Source organism: Chiloscyllium plagiosum, unplaced genomic scaffold, assembly GCF_037043375.1.
Source record: "Chiloscyllium plagiosum isolate Xiang-an unplaced genomic scaffold, Cpla_swu_hap1 HiC_scaffold_28, whole genome shotgun sequence".
In the NCBI taxonomy this organism is placed as follows: Eukaryota; Metazoa; Chordata; class Chondrichthyes; order Orectolobiformes; family Hemiscylliidae; genus Chiloscyllium; species Chiloscyllium plagiosum.
This window is the reverse complement of record NW_028270166.1, coordinates 4,567,066-4,580,899: the sequence shown is the minus strand read 5'-3', so window position 1 is coordinate 4,580,899 and position 13,834 is coordinate 4,567,066. Positions and strand designations below refer to the sequence as shown.

At 46.4% G+C, this 13,834-nt stretch overlaps 1 protein-coding gene across 1 annotated transcript in view; it reads left to right on the top strand.

Annotated features, from left to right (window-relative positions):
- The first annotated feature begins 6,326 nt into the window (after window positions 1-6,326).
- Window positions 6,327-13,834, top strand: part of plvapb (plasmalemma vesicle associated protein b) — a 31,193-nt gene continuing 23,685 nt past the window's right edge. Inside the window, exons 1-3 of the mRNA XM_087975920.1 lie at window positions 6,327-6,849; window positions 10,945-10,984; window positions 12,639-13,330. Coding sequence (XP_087832046.1) covers window positions 6,490-6,849; window positions 10,945-10,984; window positions 12,639-13,330 — 1,092 coding nt within the window. The 5' untranslated portion in view covers window positions 6,327-6,489. The remainder of the gene's footprint in view (window positions 6,850-10,944; window positions 10,985-12,638; window positions 13,331-13,834) is intronic.

Sequence of the window (13,834 nt, the reverse complement as noted above, 5' to 3'; positions counted from 1 at the left end):
AACACAGAGACAGTGACAGAGACACAGAAAGCCAGAAGAAAGGAGACAGACAGGGTAAAAGAGTGGGCAGCCATTTGAGGGAAAGAGAGAAAGATTAACACAGAAACACTCCTCATGTAACACCCTGAAATACCCCGCTCCCCTCATTGTAACTCCCTGATATACCCAGCACCCCTCACAGTATCACTCTGATATACCCCACACCCCTCACTGTTACACACTGATATACCCCACACCCCTCACTGTAACACACTGATATACCCCACACCCCTCACTGTAACACCCTGATATACACCATACCCCTCACTGCAACACACTGATATACTCCACACCCATTAATGTAACACTCTGATATACACTGCACCCAAGATTGTAACACCCCGATACACCCTGCACCCCTAACTGTAACATGCTGGTATACCCGGCACCCCTCACTGTAATAGCTTGATACACCCCACACCTCTCACTGTAACTCTGATATACCCCACACCCCTCACTGTAACACTCTGATATACCCCACACCCCTCACTGTTACACTCTGAAATGCCCCACACCCTTCACTGTAACACTGATATACCCCACACCCCTCACTGTAACACCCTGATATACACCCCACCCCACTGCTACACTCTGAAATACCCCACATCTCTCACTGTAACACTCTGATAAACCCCACATGCCTCACTGCAACACTGATATAACCCACACCCCTCACTATAACACTCTGAAATGCCACACACCCTTCATTGTAACACTCTGATATACCCCACACCCCTCACTGTAACCCTGATATATCCCACATCCCTCCAACACCCTGATATACCCAGCACCCCTCACTATAACACTGATACATCCCACACCCCTCACTGTAACACCCTGATATATACCGTACCCCTCACTGCAACATACTGATATACGCCGCACCCATCAATGTAACACTCTGATATACACTGCAGAGAAAGTGAGGGCTGCAGATGCTGGAGATCAGAGCTGAAAATGTGTTGCTGGAAACGCGCAGCAGGTCAGGCAGCATCCAAGGAACAGGAGGATCGACGTTTCGGGCATAAGCATACCCCACACGCCTCATTGTAACACACTGATATACCCCACACCCCTCACTGTAACCCTCTGATATACCCCACACCCCTCACTATAACATGCCAATATACCTCACACCCCCTCACTGTAACACCTTGATATACCCCTCAACCCTCACTGTAATCTTCTGATATACCCTGCACCCCTCACTGTAACACCTTGATATACCCCTCACCCCTCACTGTAACCCTCTGATATACCCCTCACCCCTCATTATAACACATTGATATACCCCTCACCCTCACTGTAACCCTCTGATATACCCCTCACCCCTCATTATAACACCTTGATATACCCCTCACCCTCACTGTAACACTCTGATATACCCCTCACCCCTCACTGTAACACCATGGTATACCCCTCACCCCTCGCAGTAACACCTTGATATACCCCTCACCCCTCAGTGTAACACACTGATATACCCCACACCCTTCCCTGTGATGCTCTGATATACCCCACACCCCTCATTGTAGCACACTGATATACCGCACACTCCTCACTGTAACACATTGATATACCCCACACCCCTCACTGTAACACTCTGAAATACCCCACACCTCTCACTGTAACACTCTGGTATACCCCACCCCTCACTGTAACACACTGATATACCCCACACCCCTCATTGTAACACTCTGATATACCCCACACCCCTCACTGTAACCCTCTGATATACCCCACACCCCTCACTATAACACGCCAATATACCTCACACCCCCTCACTGTAACACCTTGATATACCCCTCAACCCTCACTGTAACCTTCTGATATACCCTGCACCCTTCACTGTAACACTTTGATATACCCCTTACCCCTCACTGTAACCCTCTGATATACCCCTCACGCCTCACTTTAACACATTGATATACCCCTCACCACTCACTGTAACCCTCTGATATACCCCACACCCCTCACTATAACACGCCAATATACCTCACACCCCCTCACTGTAACACCTTGATATACCCCTCACCCCTCACTGTAACACGCTGATATACCCCTCACCCCTCACTGTAACACCATGATATACCCCTCAGCCCTCAGTGTAACACTCTGATATACCCCACACCCTTCCTTGTGATGCTCTGATATACCCCACACCCCTCATTGTAGCACACTGATATACCGCACACCCCTCACTGTAACACACTGATATACCCCACACCCCTCACTGTAACACTCTGAAATCCCCCACACCTCTCACTGTAACACTCTGATATACCCCCACGCCTCACTGCAACACACTGATATATCCCACACCCCTCACTGTAACACCCTGATATACCACACACCCCTCACTGTAACATTCTGAAATACCCCACACCTTTCACTGTAACACTCTTATATACCCACACCCCTTACTGTAACAATGATATAACCCACACCCCTCACTATAACACTCTGAAATGCCACACACCCTTCACTGTAACACCTCTGATATACCCCTCACCCCTCACTGTAACACTCTGATATACCCCACACCACTCACTGTAACACCTTGATATACCCCTCACCCCTCATTGTAACACACTGATAAATCCCACACCTTTCCCTGTGATGCTCTGATATACCCCATACCCCTCACTGTAACACCCTGATATACCCCACACCCCTCATTGTAACACACTGATAAATCCCACACCCCTCACTGTAACACACTGATATACCCCACATCCCTCACTGTAACACTCTGAAATACCCCACACCTCTCACTGTAGCACTCTGATATACCTCACATGCCTCACTATAACACTGATATAACCCACATCCCTCACTATAACACTCTAAAATGCCCCACACCCTTCACTGTAACACTGATATACTGCACATCCCTCACTGTAACACTCTGGTATACCCCGCACCCCTCACTGTAACACTCTGAAATACCCCACACCTCTCACTGTAACACTCTGATATACCCCCACGCCTCACTGTAACACACTGATATATCCCACACTCCTCACTGTAACACCCTGATATACTTCAGACCCCTCACTGTAACACTCTGAAATACCCCACACCCCTCACTGTAACACTCTGGTATACCCCACCCCTCACTGTAACACACTGATATACCCCACATCCCTCACTGTAACACTTTGATATACCCCACACACCTCACTGTAACACACATATATACCCCACACCCCTCACTGTAACAAACTGATATACCCCACACGCCTCACTGTAACACCCCGATATATCCGACACCCCTCACTGTTACACTCTGAAATACCCTACACCTCTCACTGTAACACCCTGATATACACCATACCCCTCACTGTAACACCCTGATATAACCCTCACTGTTACACTCTGAAATACCCCAAACCTCTCACTGTAACACTCTGATATACTCCACAGCCCTCACTGTAACACTCTGATATACCCCACACCCCTCACTATAACACTGTGGTATACCCCACACCCCTCACTGTTACACTCTGAAATACCCCACACCTCTCACTGTAACACTCTGATATACCCCACACGCCTCACTATAACACCCTGATATAACCCACACCCCTCACTGTAACTCTCTGAAATACCCCACACCCCTCACTGTAACACTCTGAAATGCCCCACACCCTTCACTGTAACACTGATATACTGCACATCCCTCACTGTAACACTCTGGTATATCCCGCACCCCTCACTGTAACACTCTGAAATACCCCACACCTCTCACTGTAACACTCTGATATACCCCCTCGCCTCACTGTAACACACTGATATATCCCACACTCCTCACTGTAACACCCTGATATACCCCAGACCCCTCACTGTAACACTCTGAAATACCCCACACCCCTCACTGTAACACTCTGGTATACCCCACCCCTCACTATAACGCACTTATAAACCCCACATCCCTCACTGTAACACTCTGATATACCCCACATGCCTCACTGTAACACACATATATACCCCACACCCCTCACTGTTACACTCTGATATACACCGTACCCCTCACTGTAACACCCTGATATACCCCAGACCCCTCACTGTAACACCCCGATATACCCACACCCCTCACTGTTACACTCTGAAATACCCTACACCTCTCACTGTAACACTCTGATATACCTCACACCCCTCACTGTAACACTGATATAACCCACACCCCTCACTGTAACACCCTGATATACACCATACCCCTCACTGTAACACACTGATATAACCCTCACTGTTACACTCTGAAATACCCCACACCTCTCACTGTAACACTCTGATATACCCCACACCCCTCACTATAACACTGTGGTATACCCCACACCCCTCACTGTTACACTCTGAAATACCCCACACCTCTCACTGTAACACTCTGATATACCCCACACGCCTCACTGTAACACCCCGATATAACCCACACCCCTCACTGTAACTCTCTGAAATACCCCACACCTCTCACTGTAACTCTCTGATATACCCACACCCCTCACTGTAACACACTGATATACTGCACATCCCTCACTGTAACACTGTGGTATACCGCGCACCCCTCACTGTAACACTCTGAAATACCCCACACCTCTCACTGTAACACTCTGATATACCCCACACGCCTCATTGTAACACCCCGATATAACCCACACCCCTCACTGTAACTCTCTGAAATACCCCACACCCCTCACTGTAACACTCTGAAATGCCCCACACCCTTCACTGTAACACTGATATACTGCACATCCCTCACTGTAACACTCTGGTATACCCCGCACCCCTCACTGTAACACTCTGAAATACCCCACACCTCTCACTGTAACACTCTGATATACCCCCACGCCTCACTGTAACACACTGATATATCCCACACTCCTCACTGTAACACCCTGATATACCCCAGACCCCTCACTGTAACACTCTGAAATACCCCACACCCCTCACTGTAACACTCTGGTATACCCCACCCCTCACTGTAACGCACTTATATACCCCACACCCCTCACTGTTACACTCTGATATACACCGTACCCCTCACTGTAACACACTGATATACCCCACACGCCTCACTGTAACACCCCGATATACCCACACCCCTCACTGTTACACTCTGAAATACCCTACACCTCTCACTGTAACACTCTGATATACCTCACACCCCTCACTGTAACACTGATATACCCCACACCCCTCACTGTAACACTCTGATATACCCCACACCCCTCACTATAACACTGTGGTATACCCCACACCCCTCACTGTTACACTCTGAAATACCCCACACCTCTCACTGTAACACTCTGATATACCTCAAATGCCTCACTGTAACACTGATATAACCCACAGCCCTCACTGTAACACCCTAATATAATCTGCACCCCTCACTGTTACACCCTGATATACCCTACGCCCTTCATTGTTACGCTGATATACCCCACACCCCTCTCTGTAATACCCTGTTATAAGCCACACCTCACTGTTACACTGTGAAATACCCCACACCTCTCACTGTAACACTCTGATATACCCCACACCCCTCACTTTAACACTGATATAACGCACACCCCTCACTATAACACTCTGAAATGCCACACACCCTTCACTGTAACACTCTGATATACCCCACACCCCTCACTGTAACACTGATATATCCTACATCCCTCCAACACCCTGATATATCCAGCACCCCTCACTATAACACTGATATGCCCCACACCCCTCACTGTAATACTGTGATACCCCCCCATACCCCTCACTGTAACACCCTAATATAATCTGCACCCCTCACTGTTACACCCTGATATACCCTACGCCCTCACTGTAACACTGTTATACTCCACACCCCTCTCTGTAATACCCTGATATAAGCCACACCTCACTGTAACACCCTGATATACTCCATACCCCTCACTGTAACACCCTGATGTACACCACACTGCTCACTGTAACCGCCTGATATACACCAAACCCCTCACTGTAACACCTTGATGTACTCTAACCTAACTGTAAACCCTACCCAATCCATGACCTCCTCTCCTCATTTCTGATTATCTGCTATTCCCAGTCAGTCTTGTCAGATCCTTCACAATCTACCTCCATTTCCCTCAGTGTCAAGGGACAGGAGGCACACCCAGAGTTAATCTAAACAGTCGTCACAAATAGTAGATTTTTTTTTCCCTGCGCAGTGGTGAATTGGAGATTTGTTGAGAATCCTGCCTGAATGAACACAAGGAACACTGCAGGAAGGAGCTTGAGAAGCTGATAAGACAAAGTGTTTATGGATTATTCCGGATGATGCATTTGCATGCTCTCTTGGGATAGGGTCACATCTGACAAATTACGTCTGTACAAAAGTGTGTTTCTCTTGATTAGTTTGTCCCACCCTTCCTGCACTCTGATGCTCTTGTGAGTTTCATCGAGAAACTGGGCAGTGTGAGGAGTCTAGACATGGACCACAACAGCTACCCAATGAAGAAACTGGGCTATGACAGCAAGGACTACCAGAGAGCGAAATCCAACAGCTGTGATTATTATGTTAAATACTTTCTCCTTTGCACCAGCATCATCCAGTTACTGATCATCCTGGGGCTTGTCCTCTTCATGGTCTATGGGAACAATCAAAGAAGCCAACAGAGTCGCCTGGAGACCAGTCGCAACCAATCGGTCAAGTTCATCGGTGATATTAATGAACTACACACCAACCTGAGCAGCCAGAGTAAAGAATTGAAGACGTGCCAGTCCACTGTGTCCAATCTAACAATCCATCTGCTAAGGATCACCAATTCTCTGAGGGTTTGCATCAAAAAGGCAAGTCTTTCTCTTTCATAATTTTTAATGTGTAATGCTGCCCCTCCCGGCCCCGCTCTCCCCCAGCTTTCCATGCCTTGGGGTTTCAGCATTGGTCTGTGAGTAAGTCAGGGAGAAAGTGAGGACTGCAGATGCTGGAGATCAGAGCTGAAAATGTGTTGCTGGAAAAGCGCAGCAGGTCAGGCAGCATCCAAGGATTCCTGAAGAAGGGCTAATGCCCGAAACGTCGATTCTCCTGCTCCTTGGATGCTGCCTGACCTGCTGCGCTTTTCCAGCAACACATTTTCAGCTGTGAGTAAGTCACACTCTCAACCCTGGCCTCAGAAGGTTGTGGGATCTGAACTCATTCCAAAGACCCACTGACACTCCCCGTCCCCTACTGATGGAGTGCTGCACATTCTGGTGTAGTCTTACCAATGGAACCAACATGCTAGATCCCACCACATTATATCAAAGGGAAACTGGGGGGGATTTCTCCCCAGAGTCCCGACCCTTATCTCAAACAGATTATCTATCTGTGTAACACATTGTAGTGCATGGGAGCTTGCTGTGCACAAATGAGCTGCCACATTTCCTTATTTGCAGCTTTGGCCAATGTTGGACAGAAGTGGAACAGTCTCTTTGTTCCAGTTGATGGGTTCTGGTCAATACACTCAGCATTGCCTTATCCCCCATCAACTACCAAGAGACTCTCGCAGTCAATAAATCAAACAGAGGATCCAGGAGAAACTTCTTAACCTGGAGAGTAGTGGGAAGGTGCACTCACCATCCCAGGGAGGGGTTACGGTGAACAGCATCGATGTATTGAAGGGAAGATGAGAAATGCAGGTGAGAGAAAGGAATAGAGGTGATGCTGATATAAGGAAAGTTGCCAGCATTGATTAGTTAGGTAGAATAGTCTATTTCTAATATGTAAATTCCATTGATAAATTTATCAGAATACATTACTGTTATTTTATTCTCATGTGTTTATCCACTTTTCACTTAAATGTTTCAATAGCATTCATTCCAGCCACCTCCTGTGGGAGTAAGTTTCACATTCTCAGTATGCTGTGAGTAAAATCACTTCCCATCTGTTCTTCATGAGCTTTCTGATGACCATTTTATACTTCCACTTTTAGCCTCTCAAAGGCTTTCATCAGGCTGCCTTTTGCTGGGGAAATGAGCCTGACACTTTAAGTCTTTCCCAGAGCCTCAGTCCTGGTGTTATGCACCTTCACCATGTCCCACACAATATCGGAATCAAAATTGTTCATAGTACTCAAATATTGTCTAACCAAGAGACTATAAAGATTCAGCATAACTTCTTGACCTTGGTGGTTTTCCATTCTCTCACTCCATAGGAATTAATGCTGTCGCTGTGTTGTTTTACTGTCCCATTGACTTTTGTTGGTCTTTTTATTGATTTGTGCTTCCTGACCTCAAGGCCCTCTCTTTCCTTGACAATAGTTACATTTGTATTTTCAAAGGAGAATGTGCGTCTTTATTCTGCTGACAAAATGAAACCCCTCATGCTCACCTATGCTGCAATTTGTTATTTACCTGCTGTTCAGAATGTTTATTAACATCTTCAGGTATCTCATTCCATTCCTCCTCATTAGTAATGATTTTCTGACATCTTCAAATCTTGGAATTGTGCGTCCGAAATTGTTCGAGTGGTCAATGAGGATAATTAAAATGAGTGTCTTAGCACCAATTTCTATGGAGCATTTCTCTTCCCATAATTTACGTATCCGAGTAATTAACTTTAGCATTAACTCTGAACTTTCCTCTCTTAGTTTTCCCTTAGCTCCACAGGGGCTAACATTATAAGACCATAAAATGTAGGAGCAGAATTAGACCAATTATACCCTTGAGGTCAGCTCTGCCATTTGATCATGGCTGATGTATTTCTCAACCCCATTCTCCTGCCTTCTCCGTGTAACCTTTGTAACCTTACTAATCAAGAACCCATCTATCTCCATCTTAAATACAGCCCACCACAGCCCTCTGCGGTAATGAGTTCCACATCTTCACTACTCTCTGGCTGAAGAAATTCCTCCTCATCTCAGTTTGTGGGCGGCACGTGGCACAGTGGTTAGCACTGCTGCCTCACAGCGCCAGAGACCCGGGTTCAATTCCCGCCTCAGGCGACTCTCTATGTGGAGTTTGCACATTCTCCCTGCGTCTGCGTGGGTTTCCTCCGGGTGCTCTGGTTTCCTCCCATAGTCCAAAAATGTGCAGGTTATGTGAATTGGCCATGCTAAATTGCCCATAGTGTTAGGTGAAGGGGTAAATGTAGGAGAATGGGTCTGGGTGGATGTAGGAGAATGGATCTGGGTGGGTTACGCTTCGGCAGGTCGGTGTGGACTTGTTGGGCCAAAGGGCCTGTTTCCACATTGTAAGTAATCTAAAGTTCTCTACAGCCTTCACTTTGAGGCTGTGCCCATGGGTCCTCATCTTTCCTACTAGGGGAACCATCTTCTCCACCTCCACTCTATCCAGGTCCCTCAGTATTCTATAAGTTTCAATACAAATCCCCCCCCGCCACAATCTCCTCAACTCCGCCACCCACCCATCCTTCTAAACTCCACCAAATACAGACCCAGAGTCTTTAACCTCTCCTCAGATTATTCTGTAGACTCTATGCTTCCAAGAAAACATAGATTGTTTTTTGTAAAGTGTCTTGTTGCATTTGAGAACCATGAAAGTGACTAAGTAGATATTAAATCATTTAACAGTTATAGTGTGAAATGCAACAGCAACATGAACAGCTTCTATTTAAGCTGCACCTTTAGCAGAGCAAGACATTCCAAATTGTTTGATTATTCCATGAAACAATATTTGACACCAAACTGCATTAGAGTTAATAGGGCAGATGATCAAAAGATTTGCAAAAGCAGCACAGTGGCTCAGTGGTTTAGCACTGCTGCCTCACAGCACCAGGGTCCCAGGTTCGATTCCAGCCTCTGGCAACTGTCTGTGTTGAGTTTGCACATTCTCCCCGTGTCTGCATGGGATTCATCCGGATGCTCCAGTTTCCTCCCAAAGTCCAAAGATGTGCAGGTCAGGTGAATTGGCTGTGCTAAATAGGATTAGGTATATTAGTCAGAGAGATATGGGTTACTCTTCAGAGGGTCAGTGTGGACTTGTTGGGCCGAAGGGCCTGTTTCCACATTGTAGGGAATCTAATCTAATCAAGGAGTGTCCAAAGGATGAGAATGTGGATAGTTTGAGAAAAGGGATTTCGAGGCGTGGGGCTCGTGCAGCTTCCTGGGGAAATCCGATAAACAATGCTGAGGTATGATGTTGCTCTGACTCGATTCTCCTTCTCATCTGAATTGCCAAAAGTCATAGCCTGATCCTGACGGAAGTATATGTGAGTCATTGGATTGGGGTCAGCGCCTTGTGAAATATGCATCTCCCCTTCCAGTAATGAGTTAAAAAAGTCTCATTTTGTCCGGGTCTAACAAGTATGATATTTACACCATTCTGAGACCTCTCATGCCTCCAATTCCATCCTTTCACATTTCCCCAATTTTAATTGATTCATTATCAGTGGATGTACTATCAGCTGCCTGAGCCCAGACTTACCTAAACCTCTCTTTGTCTCTTTCACACACCTTCTCTCTCTGTCTCTGACTCGCCCCACTCTCCTGCCCTCAAAGCTGCTCCTTAAAGTCTACTTTTTTTGACCAGGTTTTTGGTCACCTTTACATGGTGAGCTCTCATACTTTGTCTGATAACACACCTGTGGAGGCCCTTGGGATCTTTCGCCACGGCAAAGGCGCTAAGTGAATGCAAGCTGTTGTTGTACTCGGTGCTCCCAGGATCTCCCTCCCTCTCCTCCTCAGCCTGTCATTTCCCTCTGAATCCAAGGTCACACCAAGTCCAACTTTGGCATCTTCCAACCACAGCCTCCATTACTGAGCAAGGGTCACTCAGCCCAAAACATCAACTCGGATTTCTCGCCACAGTTGCTGCCAGACCTGATGAGCTTTTCCAGCAATTTCTATTTTTGCTTCTGATTTACAGCATCTGCAGTCCTTTTGATTTTTCTTTAGGAACAATGCACAGTGTTGAGCGACAATAACTCTGGTCTCTTTGCACCAACAGAACACCACCAAACCACAGCCGCGAGGACCACTCCCCTACGGTAAGTCTACACAAGAATGACTGGCTCAGTCCATCCGTCTGGGAGCTAGGCTGCTCAGGGGAAATATCAGGAAGCATAATTTCATACAAAGATATATCTGGAACTATACCCCCCGCTACCCCAACTGAGAAGCTGCTGATCCCCTGGGTATGGAGGGACTGTCTCACAAGGAGAGTCGGGCCTGTACTCATTGAAGTTTAGAGAAAGAGTGGCGACCTTATTGAAACCATACACAACATTAGAGGACTAGACAGGGGGCTTGTGGAGAGGTTGTTGCCTTTCTAATAGAGTCTAGAACCAGAGGGCGTAATCTCAGAATAAGGGGCCACTCATTAAAACTGAGATGAGGAGGAATGTCTTCTTTGAGAGCAGTGAATTTGTGGAATTCTTTTCCACTGAGGGCTCTTGAGGCTGGGTCATTAAGTGTACTCAAGGCTGAGACAGATAGATTTATAATCAGTAAGGGAATCAAAGAACATAAAGAAAAGACAGGAAAGTGGAGGATAATCAGATCAGTCATGATCTCATTGAATGGTGGAATGGATTCAGTGGGCCAAATGGCCTCTATTTTCACTCTTGCCTCTTATGGGTTGAGGACATTTAGAATTTCAAAGCTGAAATTGATAGAAGTTTAATTGGATTAGGGGTTTACAGGTTACAGGCCAAGGTTAGTACAAAGGATCAAAGTCAACCAAGGTCTAATTGAGTGGTGGAACAGTCTCAAGAGGCTAAATTGACACATTCTGATCCTTTGCTAGTTGAGGGCATAGTTCTGTTACACACTTCATGTAACAGCCTTAAATTGATGCACAAAAGACGAAAAGGCGATGTGGGGAAAACATTTTTCCTGCAGTAAGTGGTTAGGGTCTGGAAGGTTTCGCCTGACAGTCTGGTGGAGATAGGTTCAGTTGAAATGTTCAAAAGGGAATCAAAGGGCTGCCAAAGAGTCAAAGAGCTGTACAGCATGGAAACAGACCCTTCAGTCCAACTTATCCATGCTGACCAGATATCCTAAATTAATCTAGTCCCATTTGTCAGCATTTGTCCCATTTCCCTCCAAACTCTTCCTATTCATATACTCACCTAGATCCCTTTTAAATCTTTCCTGTCTCACCTTAAACCTATGCCCTCTAGTTTTGGACTCCTCTACCTAGAGGGAAAGACTTTGTCTAGTCGCCCTATCCATGCCCCTCATGATTTTATAAACATCTACAAGGTCACCCCTCAGCCTCTGACAGTTCAGGGAAAACAGCCCCAGCCTCTTCAGCCCCTCCCTATAGCTCAAACCCTCTAAACAGGCAACATGAAAAGGGAATAATGTGCAGGCTTATGGGGAGAAGATAGGAGAATTTCATTGAGTGAGATGTTGATCAGGAGACTAGGCACAGACATGATGGACCAAATGGCCTCCTTTTGTACTGTAACAATTTTGTGATTGTGTGATTTCTTTTGTCCTCCCCATCTACATGTGGCAAATTCAATCCCATTCTCACTATGCATTGCAATTAACAACACAGCCAACCCAACTGTACATAATGTGCATTGATGTAGGACATGGTATCGCCCAGGCAATATGTATTGAAGCAGTTACACTTGAGATAGTTTTGAACCAAGTAGAAAATGTTAACTATCTTCATATCTTTTATAACCGCAGACAACAACCCGCAAGCACCGTTTGAAAAGTTTAGGTTCTGCACGATGCTGCAACAAAACTATTCGACTGCCCAAATGCAGATTGTGACGTTGAAAGCTGACAATGAGCTCCAACAGGCTAAACACATCTTGGAAGTCACAAAGCTGAACAGTCAGAAGGCAGAACTGCTCAGGCAGTTGGCAGATCAGAGAGGGAACTGCACATCCATGAGCAAGGACTTTAAGAAGATGATGGATGAAACCAGTACAGTTTATGAAGCAGGATTCAGGGAGGTTGTGGCGAAGGTAGGAGGGCGCTATGACCCGAACCTGAGCAGACAACTGGAACAAATGAGAGCAAACTGCACAGCACTGACTTCCAACTTTCGGACACAGCTCCAGCAGAGGATCGACGGTTTTGTTGCAACCTTCAAACACATCTGGCAGAGTAACAATGAACAATCCTCAAGGATAAGCAACCTGGAAAAGATGAACGAAGAATGTCAGCAAGAAGCAGCAGTCCAGCTCCACCAGTTCAAGAGAAAAGAGTCTCAGTTGCAGACCGAGAAGGAGAGTTACCTTGAAGAGAAGGTGCAGCTCCTGCAGGAACGGAATCTGCTGAGATCTCAGCTGGCAGCCAAAAACCACCAATCCAATTTCTTCCTCAACCCGGGATCCAGCAACACCAGATCCACTTCCTGCCAAAGTGAATATGTGAGTTTGCGAGACCATGGTGGGGGAGGTGGGAGACATTGATCAAACTGATGGCTTGGCTCATTCATTTCAGGGTGGGTGAGAAACCGAATCAAATTACAGGAGCCTCCGGGGTCATAAACCAGAACCAAGGGCTTCAACCAATTGGCAAAGAGACCCAGAGGAACATGAGAAGAGATTTGTTCAAGCAGCAGGTTGTTAAAGTCTGGAACGCTGTAAAGTTGTGAAATCAAGTTCCATGTGCAGGGACTTACGGATTTAATTGCATTCAGCTCCTGACATCCTGGTTTATAGCCTGAAACAGACCATTCGGTCCAGCCAGTACACACTGACCATGTTCCCAAACTAAACTAGCTCCACCTGCCTGTACTTGACCCATAACCGTCCAAACCTTTCTGAACCATGAATTTATCCGGGAATGGAGGGTTTCAGTTCTACAAATAGATTGGAAAGGCTGGGGCTTTTTTCACTGGAGTGTAAGAAGTTGAGGGGTGACCTTGTAGA